At 59.2% G+C, this 23948-nt stretch overlaps 1 protein-coding gene across 1 annotated transcript in view; it reads right to left on the reverse strand.

Annotated features, from left to right (window-relative positions):
* Positions 1–514: 514 nt before the first annotated feature.
* The window catches only part of ZFR2 (zinc finger RNA binding protein 2), a 42731-nt gene continuing 19297 nt past the window's right edge, over positions 515–23948 (reverse strand). Inside the window, exons 3-19 of the mRNA XM_029218138.1 lie at positions 22815–22935; positions 22143–22346; positions 21740–22014; positions 18820–19002; positions 16797–17007; positions 15484–15644; positions 14577–14696; positions 13108–13247; positions 12820–12955; positions 12147–12337; positions 9201–9372; positions 5937–6075; positions 4372–4469; positions 3847–3942; positions 2320–2431; positions 1465–1562; positions 515–727 (exon numbers count right to left, since the gene is read on the reverse strand). Coding sequence (XP_029073971.1) covers positions 515–727; positions 1465–1562; positions 2320–2431; positions 3847–3942; positions 4372–4469; positions 5937–6075; positions 9201–9372; positions 12147–12337; positions 12820–12955; positions 13108–13247; positions 14577–14696; positions 15484–15644; positions 16797–17007; positions 18820–19002; positions 21740–22014; positions 22143–22346; positions 22815–22935 — 2670 coding nt within the window. The remainder of the gene's footprint in view (positions 728–1464; positions 1563–2319; positions 2432–3846; positions 3943–4371; positions 4470–5936; positions 6076–9200; positions 9373–12146; positions 12338–12819; positions 12956–13107; positions 13248–14576; positions 14697–15483; positions 15645–16796; positions 17008–18819; positions 19003–21739; positions 22015–22142; positions 22347–22814; positions 22936–23948) is intronic.

A 23948-nucleotide genomic window follows, 5' to 3' on the forward strand; every position in this document is an offset into this window, starting at 1 on the left:
GGCCCTCCCATGGCTGGCTGGGGGACGAGCCCAGCTCAGGCCCTGCAGACCTCTGGCCGCGGGGCCGTCTCCAGGCTGGGGAGCTGGAGGCGGCAGCGTGTTTGGAGACTGGGCTTGGGGACTGAGGACCCCGGCCTGGGCACACTCTCAGGCTTGGCCATCACCCCAGATCCTCCCAACCTACCTTCCGGGGACAGGCTTCCTGATGTCGGACCCCCAGGGGGCTTGCCCGTGAGATTTCAAATCCATGCACGGCTGGTGTGTCCTCACAAAGCCATTTAAAAACCCACACCCTTAGTAGGCCACAGGGTGAGTTTAAAGCTAGCAAGAAATGCCAGGGTTTAAAATTGTGCTGCACCTTCTCGCCCGGGTGAAGGCAGGCCTTGGGGCGCCAGATGAAGAGATTTTGCTAATGATTTAAGCACAAGTGTCTTTAAAGAAATCTATGGAACATAACTGCAAAGGAAAACAGGACTGCCCAGCGTCAGGGGTGAAGCAGCCATTCGGTGGGGCGTCAGGTCCCGTTGGGGAGGCGAGGCTGCTCACACGGGCCCCTCTCTGCCCCGCCGGCCCGCTTCCTCTGGCCGGCGCCCTCCTCGGCCTCGGCCTCGCTTGCCTCCCGTGGCCTCTTCCGGAAGCGCGCCCCAGGCCTGCTTTTGGGGGGCGGCAGAGGGTCGATGCCCAGGATCTTGTGGATCTGCCGGAACGCCAACATGCGCAGGGCGTGCTGGGGGCAAATGACCCGTCAGGACCCTTCTGCCCGCGGCCTCCTGGCCCGCCTCTCATGGCCCCGTGCGGACTCAGGGGCTTGCTGGGCATCCTCGACACCCTTCTAGCAACTGCAGAGCTCACGTCACCCTTGGGCGTGAAGAACTGTACTGGGAGTTGCTTGCGCCAGCTGGTGGTGAGTACTGTGCCAGGAAGCCCCTCGGAATTTCAGCTCTTTCTCTCCTCGCTACAGGGACCTTAGATCCTGCCTCTCCAGGTTCGGCTCTGATCAAGAGCAATTTGACTCTTTCCACTGAAGGCCATTCATAAATGTCAGGCCCAGTGCGATTTCTGTACTGCTGGGAGACTTGCTTATAAGTAAAAATTTGCAAACAAAAGGGAAGCCACAGACGGGGTCTCTGCTTTGGGGCCTGAAGCTCTTTAGGCCCAGCTGGAGGCCTTGGCTGGGTGTTTGCAGACCACAGGGCAGGGTTGGGGAGGACAGTGCCAGCCAAGGAGGCCCCAAGTCTGCGCCTCATCACGGGAGTAGCTTTGTTTCTGGGCCAGGCTGGCCCTGCCCCCGAAGCAGTCCTGTCACCCACAAGCCACCTGTCTCTGTAAGGGAGGGGGTGGGAAGGGGAGTCCCAGACCATTTCCTGGGATGCAGCAAAGAAGCGAATGGGGGCTGGGACCTGGGTCGCCCACAGCCAGGTCGAGCTGGCCTGAGTCGGGGAGCCCCGTCGGCTGGCCTCCTACCTGGGCACTGGCCGTGATGTCCTCCCGCTCCTGGAGGGTCATGGACCCGAGAGCGTCCATCTGGTCTCTCTCGCAGGGATCCTGGAGCCCCGGCCCATCTTTGAGAGGGGAGGTGGGAGTGGCAGAGAAGGAGACTGCACCCTTACGAAGGCGCCACTGCGGCTCTGCAGTGCTGGGGGCTCTGCACCTGGCCGCCTCGCGCCCACGGGCCACACCGGGCCTCTCCCCTGCCAGTCCTCCCTCCAGCCCCACACGCGTTCAGCAGACCTCCTCACCGCCTGCGTGTGTGTGTGTGTGTGTGTGCACACGTGGGCGAGCATGTAGTTACAGAAAAGGCTCACACCACGGGCCAGTGTATCATCCTCTTCTTCCACTTAAAATGCTATCGTCCCATGTCCCTGAAATGACTGGAAAACACCGTTTTGCATCTAACATGTCACGCGGGCCACATGCATGCTCTCCTCCTTCTGCTACCGTGAAGGACATCGTGGTGAACATCTTTGTACAAAGCCCATCATGGAATTCCTGTTGTTTCCTTCGGAAATGTCCCCCCGGCTGTCCCTGGCTCCCCAGAGAGGGTGGGTGTGCCATCAGAGGAGCGTGAGAGAAGGCACGGACCCCTCCCCTCCAGCCTCCACCCCGCCTCTCCTTCCAGCTGGTCCACACCTCCGCGCGGCTCCCTTGAGTGGTGACATGTGTGTGCACGTCTGTGTCTGCTGTCCTGCCTGTGCTGGACGTGGTTCTTGAGTGTTCCTAAGAGGCTCCTCTGCGCTCCCCCGTCCCCCCGCCCCCGCCATGGCCCTTGGTCTCTGCCACGTGCTCCAGGGTCTGGGCTCCCGGCCGACGGGGACTGACCTGTCAGGAGCGTCCCCGAGGCCACGCACTCCAGGACCCGTCTCACGGCGTTCCCGGGGCTCAGGGGCCCCTTCGTGCTGCTCAGAGCCTTCTCCACCAGCAGCTCCATGGCCTGGGCCGGGTGGGGACAGAGAAGGAGACCCGGGCCTTTGAGGATGGTGCGGCTGTGTGGCCTCAGCCAGGTCTCCAGGGGACCGGGGATGTGAGGCCCCCCTCCCAGCTCTTCCCCTCACACCCACCCACCCCTGAACTTCTACAAGGAGGGGGTCACCGGGGCCTTGCCACCCTGGTGTGGCCTTGGGCGGGTTTCTCTCAGTTCTCTAGGGAACTCTCTCGCCTAGTTTTGACATCAGCAAAATCCCATAGATGGTAACATTGCAAACCAGTGTCATGAGGGTTAAAAGAAACTCATTCTCCATGACCCGAGGTTCAGACAGTGAGGGCCATGAGGGTCACAAGGACTTGGGGACTCACGCAGGCTTGTCCCTACCTCCAAGGAGCCCAGGGCCGGAGCTGTGACCGTCATGGGGGTTGCATCTATACTTACAGGGAAATGGGCTCCGGGGAATGTGGGGCCCTCCCAGCATCTGAGTGAACCCCTCTTGTCACTCAGCACAGAGCCACCCACTGTGCCATCCACCAGGGGTGGTGCTGAGAGTGGACGTCTCCCCGGTCCATGGGCAGGAAGCCGAGGTCCGGGTGGGCACCAGAGCCCTCACGAGCAAGGCCAAGGGTAGCTTGGGCTCAGGCGGGAGGGGTCCAAGAACCTGTCTTTGGGTGTGGGAGCCGATGAACTGGCAGCAGAAGGCTGCACATAAGATGCACGCGTACCTCCAAGTTCAGGGCACTCGGCCTCCTTCCCAAGGATAATGTCGAAGGTGAAAGGCTTAAAAACCTACACATCTGCGCTCTCTGGGGGATCAGTGGGTGTGTGATGGGAGAGGGACACTCAGAGACAGGCCTGCCGAGGGGCGCACAGATGAGATGAGATCCTGAAAGACGGGGCAGGGGGGCCCACGGAGGGCAGGAGCTGGGGGTCTCACAACACGGCAGCTTGGGGATTTGGGGGACAGGGGGCCTTCGCATCCTCTCCCCGCAGAAGGGCTCGGGGCCTGCTGACCGGGGGTGTCAGGGCCGCAGGGGACCACCCCTTCAGAGGACGTGGGTCTGCACCAGGCTGCCTGCCCCCACGGGGGCCTCTGCACTGTCACCTGCAGGTCTAGGCAAACACCCCACCTCTTGCTGGGGCGCCCTTGTATTTGCACGCTTCCTGATTCTGCCCGCAAGGTTGTGGGTTCCAGATAATGCAGTCAAATGAGACTGTGTCTGTAGCAAGCCTCACCCTGGGGCCAAGGGACCCCGATATGCCCCACCGCGATCCACCTCTCCTGGCACTCAGACGGACACCAGCCCTTTGTTGGAAAGCTGAGCGCTGAACCAGGAAATGAGGCTCAGCCTCCCAGGGCTGTGGCCTATCAGGGGTTGGGGGCTTCCTAAAGCAGGGCCAGCCCCCTGGCACTGCCTTACCCAGTCCGGCAGGGCCCCCCAGGTGGGCACACGCTGGCAGAGGTCCCGAAGGACCCTGATGACGATCACACAGGGCTGCAGGCCACTGGCTCTCGCCTTCGGGGAAAGAAGCACATGGTTAGCTCCAAGGAGCTGTAAGCACGTGGCCAAGGGGGGGATGTGCATGGGGCCGAGGGAACAAGGGCTGATCCAGGGGTAGCGAGCCCAGCCGGGGGTCCTGTCCTGGCAGTGGAGGCAGTGAGGGACTCCGGGAGGCATGGGCCGGCCGGCCTCACAGCTGGCGAAAGGAAGCAGACTCCATTCCCAAACGGCCCACGGCTGAGCCCTAGTGCCGGCCGTTGCGGCCCCCCACCCCCAGAGTGGTGGTCACTCCTTTCAGGTTCCCGACCCAATCAGCCAGGATGCAACCTCCATCAGGTTAGTGCTGGGCGTGGACACGTGGGTCGAGCAGCCGGCCAAGCAACCGCCCCACCCACGTCTGTCTCTCATTTGTACTGGGAGCCCGCTCTGGGCCCGACCCCTGACCTGGAACCACTTGGCGTGGCGGAGGGCAGCCAGCGACTGGAGGCACTTCTCTGAGCTCAGGACATCTCCCGGGTCAGGCGGAGGCGCCGCTGTTCCTTCTAGAAGAGAAGGGCACATGGGCCAGGCGCCCCTCTCCCTGCTCCCACTGCCCGGGCCACGTGGCCGGGCCCTCAGGTCCCTAGGCCTCTTTGCATTTATCCAGAAGACACATGGTTCTGCTCGCTGGCCCTTTCTCCGGGATGCTGCAAGGACCACGGACATCCTCTCCACGAAGATCCCATCTCCTCCGGGTTCTGCGCTCTCACGAGGAGAGAGCTCCACGCTTGTCACCCGGTGCCATCAGCGCTGACTCCCTTGGTTAGCAAATCACGGTTCAGATGGAAAACTATGAATGAAGCTGGATTTCCAGAAACTTCCGCATGCATAATTAAGAGGGAGACAGCGGGTCAGGTTTGAGCACACGCCATCACGGGTGACCAGGGCCCTGTGTCTGGGGAAAATTCTGGCCTGTTTTTGATTCCTTCTTCTTCTTGCTTCAGGAAAATTCTTCTCCCCTTATTCTGCGAGGTCCTGGTGTTTTAGGTCACAGGAGGGAGCAGAGGTTTCTCTTTCACCCATAAACCCCCCAACCCCCAGGCCTGGGTCTGCTCCTCTGGGGCTGAGAGCAAGCAACAGAGGAAGCTGAAAGCTCCCCTCCCAGCAGCAACCAGCAGGGCGGGGACATCGCAGCTCTTGGGGGCCCGGGGCTCCCTCGGAGGGGTTTCCAGTTCTCTAGCCCCCTCCAGTCCACCTCTTTCCATGGCCTTGGACTTTGAACCCTTTCCGACATTCCCAATCCCCGCCTCCGAGCAAGCCGGAGCAGGGCCTCCACCTGGAACTGAAGGGCATCACTTTTTCTTCCCACTGTATTTATTTTCAGATGGCACTCTCTTTATGACAACTGGTACAGCTTTCCACTTACGGTTCAAAGGCTCTCCTCTTTAAAAATTTAAGAGTCAAAAAGGAATTGATTCAGAGGAAAGCATCAGTGGTTCGTGGCCCTCAGATCTGACAACAATCATGAAGGGGGTCCAAGAAAGACTGGAGTTTGGGAAACAGTCTCCAGGGCTGTTCCAGGAGGTTCCACGGCTGGATGAGACTCGGGTGCATCCCCATCGGCTTGGCCTGCACCCTCCCTGTTGGCTGCCCTCTGGCCTCGCCCCCCACCCCCTCCCACTGCCTCAGGCAATGCGCATCTGTCTCAGGTCCCCAGGCCCCTGTCTTGCTGGGGGATGGGGCACAGCTGGTCTCCTCTGGCACAGCCAGGAGGGATGGGAGGAAGTGCTCCCTGCGCACATGCCCCACAGCTGAGTACTGAGCCACTTGACACTCTGCCCCAGCTCTCTACCTCCCTTCCTCTGCAGCCCCAAGGCCCAGCTCTTATCTCACCAGGGCATCCGGGCTGACGGAAGTGCCGGAAACTGGCTGTGGCAACCCCTCCACCTCCTGTCCAGAGCAGAGGCGGATGCTGCCCTAGGCCACCGGGTGTGTGGAGAGGAGGGCTGGACGGAAGGGCCCTGACGCACCTCGGTCTGCAGAGGGGTCCTCCCGCATCAGGGGCGAGGTGATGGACACAGTGACCTGTATCCTGGGCTCCTCGCAGGAGGAGATGACGATGTTGGCTTCAGGGTCGGAGGAGACCTCGTACTTGTCCTCTGTCACCATCTACGGGGTGCAAATACAACACAAGGCCTCATTACTCTAGCTGAGAGGCAGGACGCGGTTGGGTACCAGGCCCCATGCTGGGTGTTCTGGAACCTCCTAGGGACACAGACACAGCCCCAGCCTCCAGAAGTGCACATGTAGAAATGCATACAGACAGCAGACCCAGCATCAAGGTGCCTTCATATGTAAAAACACCCAAAGCTCAATAACAACAAGATCAGCAACCCAACAGCAAAAAATTGGCAAGTGGGGACTTCCCTGGTGGTCCAGTGGTAAAGAATCTGCCTTCCATTGCAGGGGACTCGGGTTCAATCTCTGGTTGGGGAGCTAAGATCTCACATGCCGCATGCCACAACTACTGAGCTTGCGGCCCTCAACTGGAGAGCCCACGTGCCCTGGAGCCTGCCTGCCACAACTAGTGAAGAGAAAACCCGCATGCCACAACTAGAGAGAAGCCCGCGTGCCGCAACAAAGATCCCGCATGCCTCAGTGAAGATCCCGTGTGCCGCAACTAAGACCTGACACAGTCACAAAAAATAAATAAATAATAAATCTTAAAAAAAAAAAACTGGCAAGTGATAGATAGTTTGCAGAAAGAGAAACCAAAGTGACCCTTTCTACATAATGACAAAAAAAACCTCCCATGGCAAGGGAGAATCACGTTAAAACTAGAATGGGGTACCATAGTCAGCTGTAGGAAGGACAAAGCTCAAGAGTCTGAGGAGGCGCTGGGCTGGCAAATCCATGCGTCTCTAAACTGCTGGTGGAGGCTGACCTGGCCACACTCAGCAGAAGCCTCCAGGCTCATGCCTCAGCCCCCGCGACTCTGCCCCGGGACGTGCTCCCACATGTGTGGAGCAGTGTGTGTACAAGGTTCTTCATCTGCTGCAGCCTCACTGGTAACACAGAACACTGGACACAACCTAAATGTCCAACTACATGGAAGGACCCAGCTAGTTATGGACAAGCGGCAATAGAATACTCTTTGGCCACAAAAAAGAATGAAGCTCCCTAAGTAAGAATATGGAATGTGACCCAAGAGATGCTCTTCAGTGAAAAATGCAAAATCCTTCAGTTGGCCCAGCAGGCTACTGTTTGGGTAATGAGGGCAGAACGATGGTTTCTCAGGACACTGGACAGGGGCTGCCTCCAGGCAAGATCTGAGGCCCCTCGGCTCTGGTACCCACCCCATGGCTGCCCAGGGTTCAGCCCTGCCCCAGCACACGCATCCTTAGGACCCAGCCTGCGCTGGCTGCATCACTGGGGGATACCCTGAGGGTCAGGCCCACTGCAAGCAGAGCCTCCAGACAAGCCCCGCCCTCTCGGCAGATCTCTCTCCCCTCCATTTACACCCTCTCCGGCTTGTCACTCTCAGGGGCTCAGGAAGAAGGGACCCCTTGCGCACAGTCATCAGAACTCCGACTGCCATCCCCGATTACCAGCCTCCCGGGGAGACTGCACAACAAAGGCGGGTTTGGTGCAGTGACCCAGTGCCTGCATAGAAGAGCTTTACTGTGTCCCTCATCTTGCTTTGGGGTCCCCCGAGACACTTGGCCAGGTAATGGCTAGGAGGGTCTGTCTACACAGCTGGGAGTGGGGGGCACTGCCAGCTCTCCCGTGGCCTTAGCCATCTTCCCCATGGCCTCATCCATCTTCATGGGGCTTAGGGCTTTGTCTTAGCCACTGGGCTGCAAGGTTCCGGAGAACAGGGCTTGCATCTGAGCCATCTTTGCAACCCATACGGTATTGAGCAGAAAACTGTCATGTCGTGGGTGTTCAGGAAACGAGTGATTAAATTGGTGAAGTCGGAGCATGTCACTCCCCTGCTTAAAACCCTCCAGTCTCCCCATTTCCCTGAGGAGGCAATCTTACCTCCCCACATGGCCTTCAGGCCCAGCTTGATCTAGGCCTTTGTCCATTCGGGCACGCATCTCCCTGGGCCTCCTGCCTCTTGGCCTCTGCAGGTGCAGGTCCTTCTATGTGGAACACTGCCCACCCCCACATCTTTCAAGGCCTCTCCTCATCTCTCAGCTCTCACCTCACCTGCTCCATCTTCTGTCAGGACACACACCTCCCACAGTCCTGTCTGAAGTGGCCCCCACTCTCCCCAGGTGCTCGCTACTTGACATCAGGTTTTAATTTCTCTACAGAAGATAAACTGGAAGTTAGCTTGCTCTATGTTTGTTTATTGCATTTCCTGACCAGACTGGGAGTCCCAGAGGTGAGCCTGGGTCTGCCCGGCCCCCAGTGCTCACTACATGAGTCGGAGGAACGGTGCTGAATTCTCTCGGGAAGGGCAGCAGACACATCAGGAAGAAGAAACCGCCCTGGGAACTGAGTATTTTAATGGAAGATGATCAATTTAAATCATGACATGATTTCACTCTTCTCCCGGTTACCATCTCGCTTGAGAAAAGCTTTATGACAGGGACTTCCCTGGTGGCGCAGTGGTTAAGAATCTGCCTGCCAGTTCAGGGGACACGGGTTCAAGCCCCGGTCCGGGAAGATCCCACATGCCGCGGAGCAACTAAGCCTGTGTGCCACAACTACTGAGCCTGCACTCTAGAGCCCGTGAGCCACAACTATTGAGCCTGCGAGCCACAACTACTGAAGCCCACGCGCGTAGAACCTGTGCTCCACAACAAGAAGCCACCACAACGAGAAGCCCGCGCACCACAACGAAGAGTAGCCCCCGCTCGCCGCAACTAGAGAAAGCCGCGCGCAGCAACGAAGACCCAACTCAGCCAAAAATAAATAAATAGTTTTATTTAAAAAAAAAAAAAAAAAAAAAAAGGCTCTATGACAACAACAGGAACTGCTCTGGAGGAGAAAGTCCGGCCGACCCCCAGCCCTGTGCCTCTCTAGTCTCATGAGCCTGAGTGTCTGTCCTGTGGATTTCGTCCTGTCTGTGCTCCGTCCCGGCTGGCTGGGCTCTGCTGTGGATGTGACGGAAGTAACCGTCCTCAGTGACCGGACATTTAGAGCGTTTCCAGGCTCTACTCTCAACCCCCTCTGTAAAGGAACCCTCAAGTTCCACCACTCTCTCCTTGCGCCAGTTTCTAAAAACAAACCGGTTTGTGTCCAAGCCGCGTAGAAGCCACGCGATGCGCGGCCGGGCGCCTCACCGGGAGCTGGAGGGGCAGCTGCTCCGTGACTCTGCGCAGCAGCGCGCGGCTGGGCTTCTGGGAGCAGAGCAGGATCAGCTGCACAGCCCTGTCTCCCCGCAGGAGGAGGCCCTTCGCCAGCAGGCCGACCCGCATCACGCCTTTCAGGATCCGAGCAGAGGGGCCTGGGCGGCTGCCGAGACAAACCCGCAAACGCGTGGGCAGAGGGTGGGGAGGAAGGGTCCCCTGCTCCTGCACGCAGGGCCGCTTCCTCATCTGTAAAACGGGAGCACGGCCCTCCCCAGGGGCACCTGATCAAAGAGCCACGAGGAGACAGATCTGGGAGAAGTGCTTGGAACCGCCGCTAGGAAGTTGTGTTGCTCAGCAGGGCTGGCGGCCGTCACCGTTTCCTAATGAACTGCATTCTGGAAGAGGCCACCCGCGGCCACCCCCAGCGGCGCCCTGGTCCTCAGCCAGCAGGGCCCCCTTGTCGGTCCTTTTGGCTTCATGCTGCTGAGCCGCCTCTGTGGCCGCTTCGCCCCCAGCTGAACTCCCCCGAGGCCGCCGGCCAGACGCTCCCTGCCTCTCCCCGAGTCGTGTCCCCACCTGCACTGCACCGGCCTGGTCACTTTCTGCAGGTGACTGCCACCACCGCGTCCTCCCAGCAGCCTCCCTCCCAGTGCTGCCCCTCTGCAGACTGGGGACACCGAGCTTCCTCCTGGGGTCCGAGGTCCCCAGCCTGACCCCTGGGCCGCCTCGCCACCGCCCTCTCCTTCCACTCCCTCCCCAGGAGGCTCATCCCACCTGGACCACTGCCTGGGGTGCCCTCACGCGGTGGCCCTCCCCACGGCTGTCACAACACAAATGTCCGCCCCTTGGCTCTCGAAGCTGCCACCTGATCCTGCCACTCCCTGATCCCCACTTTGCTGTTTTCTTTGTGACACTTCTCAGGATACGAGATAACCTAATTCTGTAATGCATTTGTGTATTTCTCTGTGGTCTCTCTCCGGACTGCAAGTGCTGGAGCCTGGGATGGTCCGAGGGGACCTGGCCACACCTGAGACTCTACGGGACCAGGACCAGATCCTTCAGGGGAAGACAAAGCAGAGAGGCGGGGAACCTGCAGATAAAGAGACTGACAGGTTGTCAATCAATTTGGACCCTGATTCAACACCAACTGCAAAACAAAAAAAAACCCTAAACAAAAAACTGGAAATTTCAGCACTGACTGGATATTTGATGGGGTTGAAGAATTATTGTTCATTTTTTTCAAGTATGATAATGGTGTTCTGGTTTTGTTAAATGAAAAAGAGTCTTGTTTAGAGACATGTACTCCACCCTCAGGCTGATGCCTGATATCGTCTTTAACCGCAGCGGTCTGTCCAGGAGGGGGGTGGGTAGAGAGCAAGTGAGTCATCCCTGGTTTAGGGATGGTCACTTGGGCCTCGTCACCTTTTGTGTGTGTTAGAGAATTTCCATAATAAAATAGAAAAAAAAAAACAAACCAAACATACTCTTTGCGATAGTTAATAATGGAACATCCACGACTTCCCTGGCGGTCCAGTGGTTAAGACTTGGCGCTTCCACTGCAGGGAGCACCAGTTCAATCTCTGGTCAGGGAACTAAGATCCCACATGCCCCAGGGCTACGGAGCCCACGCACCACAACTAGAGAGTCCTCGCGCCGCAACTAATGAGCCTGCACACCACGACTACAGAGAAGCCCGCGCACGGCAACGAAGAGCCCACACGCCGCAACGAAAGATCCCACATACTGCAACCAAGACCCCACATGCCGCAACTAAGACCAAACGCAGCCATAAATAAATAAATAAAATATTTTCAAACAAACAAACAACAAAAAACCCAAAACACGAGTACAGGGAGAAAACGGGAGCAAAACTGCAAGGGGCCTTTTCCTTCAGAATACAACGGGGTAGGGGTTAAGGGAGGGCCCTCCTTTCTGCCCGAGGGGCTGCGCCTGCTTCCCCTTCCAGGCGGTGAGGAAGGCCCACTGTCCCGGGGAGGCAGCTGCGTTCACGCTGAGGGGCGAGTGCATTTCGTTATGACACCTGGTGACCCACGAGTGGCTCGCATGTTCTTGTCGGGGAGCAAACACTGTGGCAGGAAGAAGCTACTGGTTCGAATCAGCCAGACACAAAAGGACAGATGCTGCATGATTCCACTGGCGTGAAACGTCCAGAACAGGCCAAGCCGTGGAGACAGGGAGTGGAAAGGTGGGTGCCAGGGGCAGGGGCAGCGGGTGGCCTGGGGAATTTCACGGGACGGATTTCTGTTTTGGATCATGAAAAAGTTCTGGAAATGGACAGCGGTGATGGTTGCACAACCTTGTGAATGTACTTAGTGCTGCCGTAGTGTACACGTAAAAATGGTCACGATGGCAAATTTTGTGTTATGAGTATTTTACCACCAAAAAACCCCACAAAAAACCTTAAAAAAGTAAATGATGGCATTCCCTGGCGGTCCAGGGGTTAGGACTCCGCGCTCTCACTGCTGGGGACCCGGGTTCAATCCCTGGTCGGAGAACTAAGATCCCACAAGCTGTGTGGTGCGGCCAGAAAAGTAAATGGATACAAGGCATCAGGACTTTCCATCTTGCAACACTCCTGGCAGCTGGAAAGATGATTCATGCGGACGCTAGGCAACACCTCCTGCTCCAGGAGAATCACACTTACGTCCGCGTTATGGGTGAGGAAACAGAGGGGCTAATCCCCTGTGAACTACATTTCTACACATGTCTTCGACAGGAAAAGTAACTTCTGGTGTTAGAACAACGGCTCTCTCCAGTTGGGACTACAATTCCCTGTGAGCCTCGGGGCTCCGGCTCTGAACCTCTCTTGGGGAGTTTTCTGGAAAGCCCTGGGCGTCCAAGGGCTCGAAGCCACCTGGCAGTGGAGCCACCTCTGTCACCCCGGGCCCCCCCGGACAGGAGGGCGATGCCCATTACCTGCACTCCCCGCCCTCTGGCTCTGGGCGTGCGGAATCCTCCTCGGCCATTGTGTCGGACACCAGTTTGAGGGCGCGCTCTGAGTGGGAGACGGCCTTCTGGATGGCCAGGAGCTCCTCCTCTGTGGGGTAGATGGCGGCGTGCTTGCACATGACATGCCGGTCGTCGCTGGACTCCGGCCGCCTCATGGGCTTCGGGGAAAGGCACACGTGTCACGTCACGGGCAGGTTGAGAGGCCCCGGTGGCCCGGGGGACGCGGGGGGCCCGGAGTCAGGCTGGCTTTGAGAGGCAAGTGGTGGCCGGAGAGCCAGGCAGAGGAATGAGAGGGTCCACAGGGGAGGTGGACCAGTGAGAACCCCAGGGCCCCGATGGCTGTGGGGAACTTGGGCCGACTGGGGGGTCCAGTGGGCTCCCTGGGCAACATTGTCGAATTTCCGAGCCAGAGGCCCCGAGGCAGCTGGTGACCCCCTCCGTCAGCAGGGTGCAATCCACAGTTCCCATCCAACCCGGCCCGCCCCCTCGGATGGACAGACACCCAAAGGCTCCCAAGGGATGTGACCACTGGGGCCTCAGGAAGCTTTAAGGGATCGCTGTGGCTGGAAGTAAGGCCCTCAGCCCCCTCCAGTCCCCAGCCCCTGAGGCATTCGGACATCAAGATGAGACCACCACCCACCAGAGGCTTGGCTGTGGACAACCCCGGCCTGCTCCTGAGGGGAGGTGCATGCTGGTCGGGCGGTGAGCGTCCCGAGCGTGCCTCCTGCGCCTGTGGCGCCTCTTCTAGCCACCTCTTGCACAAGCCGTAGCGCCTGCTGGGGTGGCAGGGACAAGGAGCCGTGAGCGGCGGCGGGACCCTGGGCCGGTCACGCGGGAGAGCGTGGGGAGCCCCAGAAGCGGCTCCGCGTGCTGCCTCGTCCGGCCGGGCTGAGCGCAGCTGGCGGGGGAGGGCCCTGAGGCCCCGCACCTCATCTCGTCATGCTGGCGCCGCAGCTCCCCCAGACGCTGCTTGCTCAGCTGCCGCTGCTTCCTCAGCCTCTCCTCCAGCAGCTTCCGAACTCTCGTGCTGGGCTTGTCCGCAATCGGAAGATCGGGGTTCACTTTTTTCTGGGAAAATAGGGGACCTTCGTTCAGATGAGAATGCTGGGGGTGCCACCTCCTGCCAGGTTTATTTTTTATTTTTTTATTGTTTGGCCATGCCCCACGGCATGCGGGATCTTAGTTCCCCAACCAGGGATCGAACCCACACCCCCTGCAGTGGAAGCACAGTCTTACCCGCTGGACCGCCAGGGAAGTCCCTCCTGCCAGGTTTAGACAACAGTGAGTTTCAATCCCCAAAGTGTCAACACTCCTCGTCCCCAAAGGCCATGGCAGGAAAGGGAACCACAGCGGGGAACAAAACTATGACCGACTTGCAGAGCGGCAGACGTGACGTCCGCCACTGCGCAAGCCAACCGTCCACGCATCTGACAGAGGAGCCGAGGGAGAAGGCACCGCAACACGGAGGCGCACCCGCGGTCAGTGGTCACGCATGCTGACGGACGACTGAACGGAAATGCTCGTCCCGATCAGAGTAACCCAGGGAAACTCCGTTTGTGTGGGATCCAGATCTATATATTCTAAATAGCATTGCCAATTCGCTCACTGGGCTTTTTCCTTAGTACTTAATTCTATCACTCAAAGAGTGTAGTGTTGTCTAAGGATTGGTCACTGGTGGAAACAACACAAGTGTGCTTCAGCGGGTGAAACACACACAACGTGTCCCTCCACACACGGGAGCATCTCTCAGCCAGGAAAAGGGGTGAAGCACTGACACTCGCTACACCGTGGACGGACCCTGAGAACACGATGCTCAGTGAGAGAAGCCAGACACAGAAGGACACCCAGTGTGTGATTCCACTGATGGGAAACGTCCAGAACAGGCAGATCCATAGACACAGAGAGTGGGTTCCTGGTTGTCAGGGCCTGGGGGAGGGGGAGGGGGTGGCTGCCAATGCGAACGGGGCTCCTGACGGACTGTTCTGGAACTAGATGGAGCTGCTGGTTGCACACTCTGTGAATGTAGTAAAAGCCACTTTACATGGGTGAGCTGTGTGGTGTGTGAATTATATCTCAACAAGGCTGCTGAAAAGAGGAAATATCCAGAAGCCATTGTTTGTCATGAGGAGAGTCACAGTGTGTGCTGTGCACAAGCGTACACGGGGCCTGATAGTCAAGTGTGTCTAAACACACATGTGCATGCATGCCCCGGCAAACCTGTGACAAGAAGGCATCGTGAAAGCAGCCAACGGTCCCTCTGGCTGAGCCCGGGGTGCTGAAGGGCCCAGGGGCTCCGACTCACGGGGCAAAACGTGTGTTTTGAGACGTGAGCCAAGATGTCAAGAGCACAGACGCTCACCCCCAGCCAGGCCCACCAGACGCCCCCTGCAGGCACACCTTATACTGCAGCCGGTGCCGCCGCCCCCTCACGTGCATGTCCCGGGCATTGGGGTCATTGAAGCTGCACTCGCACAGCTTGCAGTGGAACCGGATCACTCTGCCCTCCTCGTTGCACACCTGAGACACAAGGCACGGCTGAGCGCCGCCCACGGCCCCCACGCGTCGGGTCTGGGCTCCAGCAGGGCACCTCCTTCCCCCAGGGCCATCCAGGCCGGGTGCTGGTTTCCTGTCTGCCCAGCGGTTTACGCTTTCAGAGGAGTGGCTCTTCACCAGCGCGCCCTCCCAGGCCCGGCTCCCCTCTGCCACCACCGTCCCGTCCTCCCTTCCCCTGTCCCCCCAATCCCGGGGCTGCCACCAGACTGGCAGGAAGCCTGCCTGGTGTGGCTACTTTGCAGGGGACAAAACAGAAGGTGCTGAGTTGGGTGAACAAAAGCACGAACACAAGCACGGAAGAAATGCCCACATGCACAGCCCAGGAGGCACCCGGGAGGCTGGGACTGTGGGCTCGTAGGGAGGGGCTCAGAACCTGAGCTCCACAAAGCCCCAGGCGTGCAGGTGGTGCTGTGTGGGGCGCACACTGGCTCCTGTGCCCGAGGATCACGTGCCCGTGGGTTTCCAGGACACAGATCCCTCCTGCCACCTTCCTTGCCGCAGGAAGAGGGGCTGCCCGGTGGCAGGAAACGCCTCTGCCTGTCTTGGGCCTTCCTTCTAAGATCTGAAGCCCAGCACCCGGGCCTTCCAGTGAGATCCAAGGGATGCTGGCTCACTGAGGTCTTCCCGGGGCGGGTGTGCAAGTCTCAGGGGGAGAACTGGGACGAGGCCTCCAGGCCCGGCTCCGCAAGGTCCTTCTCCTGGAGCCCAGGGTGAAGCAGGGTGAGTTGATGGCTGGACGCCCAGCACTTACCTCCTCCACATAGCCTGGGCCCACCGGCTGTGCGTCACAGCACGTTCCAGAAGCTTCCACAGAGCCTCCTTGGGCGGGCAGTTCTCCGGGCCGCTCTGATCTGGGGTGTGCCGGTTTCCCCTGGGGGGATCTGCTGTCTGCCGCCAGCAGCGCAGGAGGCCCTGGAAGGAAGAACCGCGTGACTTATAATCTGCTCCAGCCAGCAACCAGGGTCGGCTTCTGGTCCGCCAGCACGAAGGGTACAACTCGATGCCACCGGGTCTCCCACTGCCCCCCTCCCCCTTCCGTGACGTCAGCCAGTGGGATCCAGAGTCTCACGAGACCCCTTCCCACCAGCCTGGGTCACGACTGGGAGAGCGAGGCCCTCACGGCGTTTGGTGCCAAGGTGGACGGGTCCACAGGGAGGCGCAGGTCGTAGGCCCCTCTCTGAGGACAACCGCCACTGCTGCACAAGTCTGCAGCCCTTAGTTAACCAACAGTGGAACATCAGGCAGATGAGGGTTTACTGAGCCTCAGAAGGGAGACATTTCTTTGTCACCAAAACCGCTTTACAGTTTGATCTTCAACATCACGTGACGGTTCAAATCTCAGGCCTGCCGAGGCTCAAAATAAAATAGGCCCCGCCTCCCACACAAAGCGTGGTGGTAGAGGGCAGAGACTGGGCTGGAATCCCACCTCCACCGCTCACCGGGTGGTCCAGAGCCAAGTGCTTTTCCTCCCCTCCCCTCGGTTCTTCCATCTGTAAAGTGGGACTAATGACAAACCTAGAGCCGTGGAGGGTGAATCAGGCACGTGGAGTGAGTGCCTGACATGTAAGCCTATTTACCCTTGAAATGCATGTCCCTCGGCAGCCGTGACTGCCCAGGGGTCATAGCAGGTGCGGGTGACACACGCTCGAGGGAAGGCAGGGTTGGAGGTGGGGCTGCGAGGAACCTGCCTGGATTTCCCGGGGCCCACCTCACTTATCAGAGTGCCCGGTGTGAAGGGGGCTGCTTCCAGCACGTGGAAGGCGGCAGCCCAGGGGATTCTCCAGGCCTAGGGCCGGCTTCGCAAGTGTGGCCAGCACGCAGCTCAGTCCCAAGCTCCACGGGAAGAAATGGAAGCTGCACTGGTTCTGCCCACGCTTCCCCAGGGTGGGCCAAAGGCGGCAGAAGGCACCCCGCCGGTGGGGATCTGGGAGAGAACCACCCCCTTCATAGGTCCTGCCTCCCCAGAAGTGATGGCCGCACGCACACCGCTGACTGGACCATCCCGTTTCTGAGGCTCGAGCTTGTTAAGGCAGGGCAGGGGCTGTGAAGCGCAGAGACACGTACCCATGTGTGAGGCCTTCGAGGCGGCCGGTCTCCTGGCTGGCGCTGGCCTGCTTGGGGCACACATGCTGGGGCTGGCAGGGGCCGCGGGGGGGCTCTCTGCGGTGAGGGGGGTGGAGGCCGGCCGGCTGGTGCTGGTGGCCTGGGCCGAATTCGCTGGCGCCGGGTCCATGCTGGGAATGGGCTTCCCCAATTTGGTGTGCAGCTTGAAGACCTGGAACAGACCCAGCCCCCTGTAAGGGCTGCTCAGGCCTGGTCAACCTTCCTCAGGGGTAGGAAGAGCACCTCACCGGGCATGGGGGAGCTGGCAGACTGTGGAAGTGAGGGCGGTGGTCCACCCTGTCCCCGGGGACCCTGCCCCTTCCCCCTGCTCCCACTTAAATGCTTTGGGAAGGGCCTTCCTGAGCTGTCTCCTGCTTCTAGGCCCCCACTACTCCTGCATATGGGGGACCTATAACTTTGACACCCCTGCTGGCTTACACAGACCCCCTTCCTCCAAACTCCACCGCCTGCGCTGAGAAGCACGGCTGTTTTCTGCATGCCAAGCACCAGCCCAGTGCCAGCCCCAGGTAGAAACACAGTGTGTGTAGAGCACCTGCTAAGATGGACACATGTACGTGTCCACGACACAGATCCATGTTCGGTATACGTGGGTGTACACGTCCATAGACACACCTCCACATTCTGCAGGAACTCACATACATGTCCAGGGACACAGATCCACCTAGGATACAGTCACCCACCCTGTCCTCGGCATGCCCCGCCGCCAACAAAGGCACTTAATTGCAAAAGTTCCCATTGGAAAGGACTGTTCCACCACCCCCAGAGTCTGCACTGACGACCGTCTCGGACACCTTCTCTGGCTCTAAGTCTGACACTCACGGCTCAAACCTGCCCCCCACGCCGGGGCTGGCTGCAGGGCCTCCTGACCCCAGAACGAGTCCCAGCCTGTGAGCTGTGACACCCGCAGCCCACCCCGCCTGGGCCCAGCTCTCCCGCCTGCACCCCTGCTACCACCAGGCCGGCACGTCCCCTTTTCCACGCCTCACTGCTCCTTCCTTGGTGGGTTTTGTGGGTTCACGCAGGCATTCGAGAGCCTGTCCCAGCTGGGCTGGGGAACGAGGCCCTTGATGAGCAGGGGGAGAAGACAGATCCTCAGGCAGGCGCTCGGGGAGGCCCAGCCTGCAGCGGGGGCTGGAAGGGGGCTGCCGAAGGCAGGGTGTGAGCAAAGGCCCGGGGGCAGGAGGGAGAATGGCCGGTGATCTGGGGCAGCTGGAGGGGGTTCTGTGGACGGGGCAGAGAGAGGCAGCCACGGGACAGGGGCCTTCCTAACCCTCTCACTCTAAACCTCGTGGTGCAGCTCAAAGCAGGCGTCCAGCCAGGAATTCCCCCTCCTCCTGTCCTCAGCGCACACCCAAAGGGTGAGCATCACCTTGCAGGTTCATGATGCCATTTGGGGAAGGTTTGCTGATTTCCAAAAAGCACCTCTGGACCATAGAAAGAGGGCATAGGGAGAGGGGCCCTACCTTCTCTCGGGTGGAGGAGCCCATTCATTTCCTCACAATATGACATACTACAGGCATTTTTAAGCCCACAGGAAAACGTTGATATTAAAATAGTAATAAATATGACAAATGCTGATATTAAATAATTTAGTATCAATGAAAACTTTGATATTAAAATATTAAACCTTACTACTTTAATTTGATTTTTAATAAATAAGGACCCCAAATGGAATATACCATTTGATCTCATCAACATACAAACTCTGGTTCACATATACATGCAGACACACCCAAGGCCAAGAACATTTTCCTCTGGGGTCTGGGTACGAGCTGCCCTGCTCCATGCTTCTGTCCAGGGGCAGATGTGACTTTTATAACTGGGAGAAGGCGTTTGGCTTTGGAGGAAGGAGGACGCGTGGGCCTGCAGGGAAAGCCGCTTCTCGTGGGTGGCTGCCCACCCCCCGTGTCATGGGATGCCCCTCTGGGTCCCGAGTGGGCCGGGGCCTGTGAGGGGCTCCTACCTTCTGGTGCTTGGACCCCCGGATGTGGGCGGCATAGGCCTCCGCCCCGGTGCAGGACACGGCACACAGGTCGCAGTGCAGCTGCGCCTGCACCCCTCGTGGGCTGCTGCTGGGCTGGATGCTCATATTCTGAGCCGCCTCTTTCTTTTTGTGCTTCTGCCCTTCCAGGTGCTCACGGTAGGTCTGCCGGCAGAGAGCGAGGGCAGCCTGAGGGGGGTGTGCCCACCTGGCACCGCGCCTTCCCCGTCGCCGCAGTTCACGGGAGGCCTGATGTCCCCATCCCTCTGTTCACGGCCTCCTTTTAAAGCCCAGTCAACAGAGAGAAGACTCAGAAGCTCGGACTGAAAGACATAAGGTTGCCTTCTCTTTTGTTTTTTCTAAAAATCAGTGAGTTTCTTCAAGCATCCTCAAAGGAGCACACATTTAGTTTCCGGGGCTGCTTGAAAGAATATTCCGGCTTTTCAGAATCTGACCTCAGAAGCCAAGCAAGGATGCGTGCTACTGGAACGATGGGGGACACACTTCACTGTTAGAGCACTGCTCCCAAACCGCGGGGTCCACCTGGGGGAGGTGGCCACGAGGCACAGACCCACGCTTCCCGCACCGCGTGCCCGAGATGTCTGACAGCGTCTGGCACACGACTGAGCTCTCACGGGGCAGCCCTGACTTGTCTCTGGGAAGCCTTAAGATGAGGCAAAGTGGGGCTGCTAACCCAATGCCCTCTAACCATGCCAAGAGTCAACATTCCGCGGAATAGAAATGCCTCTGGAAAATACCAAAGGCACTGGTGACGTTGGCTGGCTCTGGGGGCAGGGACAGGAGTAGGAAGGGTGCTCTCGGAATGTAGAAATCTGTGGGGTTTTTTTTTTTGGCTGTGCCTTGTGGCATGTGGGATCTTAGTTCCCTGACCAAGGATTGAACCCATGCCCCCTGCAGTGGAAGCGCAGAGTCTTAACCACTGGACCGCCAGGGAAGTCCCAGGAATCTGTGTTTTTACCTAAGCCACAGAACACACACACACGCACACACACACACACACACACACACACACGCACGGACATGACGTAAAAGCCTGTGGGCCGGAGACAAGCCTGGAAGGATATACACCAAGGCGCCAACAGTAAACTACTTCAGAACACACTTCGCAGAGTCTGAGCCCGTAGAAAGAACAAATGTTCGCAGTTTATGCCATCACGATGCCTGACTCTCCGTCACAGACACGGACCAGATGTGGAATGAGAAAAAACCCAGAGGAGCATTAGAAGGAGGCCTGCCTGGCGCCCCGCGGCTCCTGAAGCCCACAGCTGCCCTGGCGGCCCCTCGCTTGGCCGGGACGGAGACCGCACCGCCAACTGTGCCGTCCTGGACTCAAAGACAGGTGCCCGGAAAAGAGGTAGAAGTGCTGCCCCCGCTGCGAGAAGGCCACACCAACCAAGTCCTTCCGATGCAGATGGAGGCCGTGTGTGGCTGCTTCCACGTTAACCGTGTCTCAAGCGGCGCTGGGTGGGCGCGGGAGGGGTGAGCAGGAAAGGGCAGCACGGGGACTCCGCAGAAGCACCCGGCATCTCGGTGGTGGAGGCGGATGTGCGAGCCTGGGCAGGTGATGAGCTCGCATGGAGCAGACCACACGCATGCACACGCACGTGCACACAGGCATACACAGGTGCAAGTGAGACCGGTAAAACCTGGGACCTCTGACTCAGTGGACGGGTTCAAGGCCAACATGCCAGCTGTGATAGTGACTGTAGTTTGGCAAAACGTCAGCACCCGGGGCGCTGGGTGAGGGCACGTGGGCCTCTGCGCGGTGTTTCTTACAACCACCTGTGAAACCACCACTACCTCAATGAAAAGTCCAACGAACAAGCGCTGTTAACATTACCAAAAAGCTGGGAACAACTGGAGCTGACACGTCTGCGTGCCAGATGCTATGCCAAGTGGTGACACGCTTGGGGAAACCCGGTCCCACGGGGAGACGAGGCTCAGAGAGGCCTCGACACCCACTCGGGTGATGCTCACGTGCCCACGCTCCGTCACACCCCACGGCCATGGGGAGCGTCACACCCTTGCTCAACGTGATGCCACAAAGAGTCTAGAATCACAGGAGCAGACCTTGTATTGGACTGGTGAGAGGAACCAAGAATCCTCACGATGCAGTCCTGAGTGCGGGCCGCCTGGCCCTCATCCCTCTGCCAGGGAAGTTGGGGCTGAATGAGGGGTTCTGGGCTCCTCCCACACCTCTATAGCCTGCGATTTGGAGTCTCTGCATGCCTCCACGGTGCCAGCTTTCTCTCAGATTACTAAGAACAAGACAAAGTCCACACGGGGTGTTTTGTAAGGACCAGCCCTAGCGTCTGATGATCTTTGCAGGGAGCGAGGTGGGTCACTTGCGAGCGTCGTTGGGGAGGTCCTTTGCTTAGACAGCAGTGCACTCGCCCGCACGCGCGCCCGAACATGCTGCTTTTACCCGCCTGCGGCCCTGCCTACACGGCCCTGTCTGCACGGCCCTGCCTACACGGTCCTGTCTGCACGGCCCTGCCTACACGGTCCTGTCTGCACGGCTCTGCCTACACGGCCCTGCAGCAAAGGTGCACTGTGACCAGCCGCACCTACCGGCCCTCATGTCCAGGAGGGTGCGCTGAGGGCCTCCGTGCTGCAGGTGGCCTCAGGGTGCAAGACCACGCTTCTGCGGCCAACAGCCAGCGCTGGGCCCGCTCTCGTGTCTTTCACAAGAACACCAGGCAGTTTTAAGGTTATGCTGATGCGCACTTGGCATTGCAAATTAATAACAGGCAACGACCCTTCTGAGGGTCTTTTGAGCAGGCAACGACCCTGACCTCTGGCCGGTCGTAGGGGGCAAGGGAGGGCTCTCCCACCCGTGGGGGCAGGAAGGCCTGCCCAGCGTGGGGCGGGGCCGGCTGACCTGGGGACCAGCACAGCTGATCTTGCAGATGTCACAATAGTGAAGCAGGAGCTGCTTGGGGCCACCCCTGGGTTTCGGCAGCTTGGTGGCAACTGGTAGCTTCTTGGCGAAGCTGTCAGTGCAATGGGCACCGGGACTGCTTCCCGAGCCGCCCCACAGGGACGAGTCCACGGGCTTTGGGAGCGGGGGCGGCCGCATCTGTGGGAGGAGCAGCGGGGGGTAGTAAGGACTGATGGCTGAGTACGGGGATGTGTCATAGCCCGGACAGCTTGGTCCTAAGAAGCGGAGAGAAAAATGAGAGGGGGAGATGGGTTGGTTTTGAGGAAAGGACCACATTTATTTCGGCAGCAAATAAAAGGAACAGCCTGCACTTGCATGCCTGCGGGGGAAACCACCATCTTACCAGTGTACGGGGCGGAGGCCGGGCCGAACGAGGATGAGGAAGGCAGCGTGGAGAGGGAGGAGGCCGCGGGCAGAGCGCTGCTCGCAGGGGGGTAGGTGGAGGTGGAGGGCGAAGTGCTGGCCAGCTGCCCCGCCTCGGCGGTGGGCACCTGCGGCAGGGGCTGAGCTTGGTTGTACCCAATGCCACCGTAGGCTCCTTGGGGCCCTGGAGAGCAAGCACAGCCTCTGCAGAGCCACTCCTGTGACACCGGGCCCAGGGAGCAGAGAAAGCGTGACCAACACGACGGCCCGGCTGCCAGGAGCTGGCACGGCCTGGGTGCAACTTGCTGTGAAGCCCGGGTGTCTGAGCCGCGCTGGAGGCCGGAGCCCCGGGCTCTCCCAATCTCTAAACTCCAAGTCCTCAACAGAACCCACCTCCTTGGAAAACACTTCCAGCCCCACCTTCGTCTCTCCCCCATCTCTCTGTCTGGGTCTCTCCGCCCCTCTCTCTCGCACACACAGGCCCATTGACTAGTGGAGACTTCGGGGCGTATCTGAGGGGACAGCCCTGAGACCCACGCTACCGCTGCACCTCCTGTGAACCTGACGTGCTTGAAACCTGACTTTCCTGGGGTCCCTCCCGTGTAAGCGAGGCCCGTTTGCCCCCGCCCTGACCCTGCAGAGACCCACCCACCTGGTGGGCAGAGTGTGGCCGTGGCCATGGCTGGGAGCTGAGGCTGGCCAGCAGCAGGTGTTGGGTCCCGTTTGTTCTCGTAGCCACCAGCGGCTGTCAATGGTCCATAGCTGTAACTGTCCTGTGAGAGGGTTTCCATGGGGAACACAGAGCAGGAGAAAGGTGCTCAGGGTGGGGCAAGGCCCCCTCCTTGCCCCCTGCAAGGCCTGCATCCATGTGGTTCCCGAGCTCCTGCTCTGTACCAGCCTCTGTTTTGGGACCTGGGGACGCAGCGACCAGGGAGAGGCATGTGGCCTGCTTCGTCAAAACTGATGCTAATGTCTGAGAGAAAAAGTGCTCTGAGGAACATGCAACGGGACAAGGGCTGCCAGGGATGGCTCGGAGGAGGAGGCAAGCGTGTGGAGACTGGGGACAAGGCTCCTGGCCAGGTTGGCAGGGAGCAGAGGCCCTGGTGGGGGTCAGCGAGTGGGCTGGCAGGAGACCCGGAAGCTGTTTGGAGCAGAGGACTGCGAGCACCAGGGGAGGGGCTGGGGGGGCAGGCGGGGCCGGGGGCGCTGGAAGGGGCTGGGGCAACAGGAAGCACGGCTGGATTCTGGTTCACAGGGAGATATGAGCTGTTGCGTGGACCAGGGACTAACTGCATGGAGGTGAGGACGGAACCAAGAGGCCAGGAGGAGGCCCTGGGAGCAGGACAGGAACTCAGGATGGGAGGTTGGGAGAAGTACCAGAGGTCCTGGGGAAGCAAAGGGGAGTAAAGGAGGGAGGGGACGGAGCCAAGTGGGTACGAGCTTGGCCGAGCAAATCAGGAACAAGCTGTGGGTGACAGAGGCTCAGGGGGTTGGGCCACATGGAGCGTGGGACGCCCTGGCGATTCCATGTGGAAACACAGCTGCCGGATCTGCGGTCCTAGAGCTCGGGGTCAGGAAGGGGGCATCGTCAGCACCGGAAAGGCCTGGGAAAGAGGGGAAAGTTCCATCCCCTCTAAGGGGGATGTTCCTACAACCCTCCTACACTGTTGTTGGGAATGTACATTGGTGTAGCCACTATGGAAAACAGTATGGAAGTTCCTTAAAAAATAAAAATAGATGGGAATTCCCTGGTGGTCAAGTGGTTAGGACTCAGCACTTTCACTGC

This window comes from Monodon monoceros, unplaced genomic scaffold (genome assembly GCF_005190385.1).
Source record: "Monodon monoceros isolate NGI ecotype Baffin Bay Population unplaced genomic scaffold, NGI_Narwhal_1 Super_Scaffold_12, whole genome shotgun sequence".
NCBI lineage: Eukaryota > Metazoa > Chordata > Mammalia > Artiodactyla > Monodontidae > Monodon > Monodon monoceros.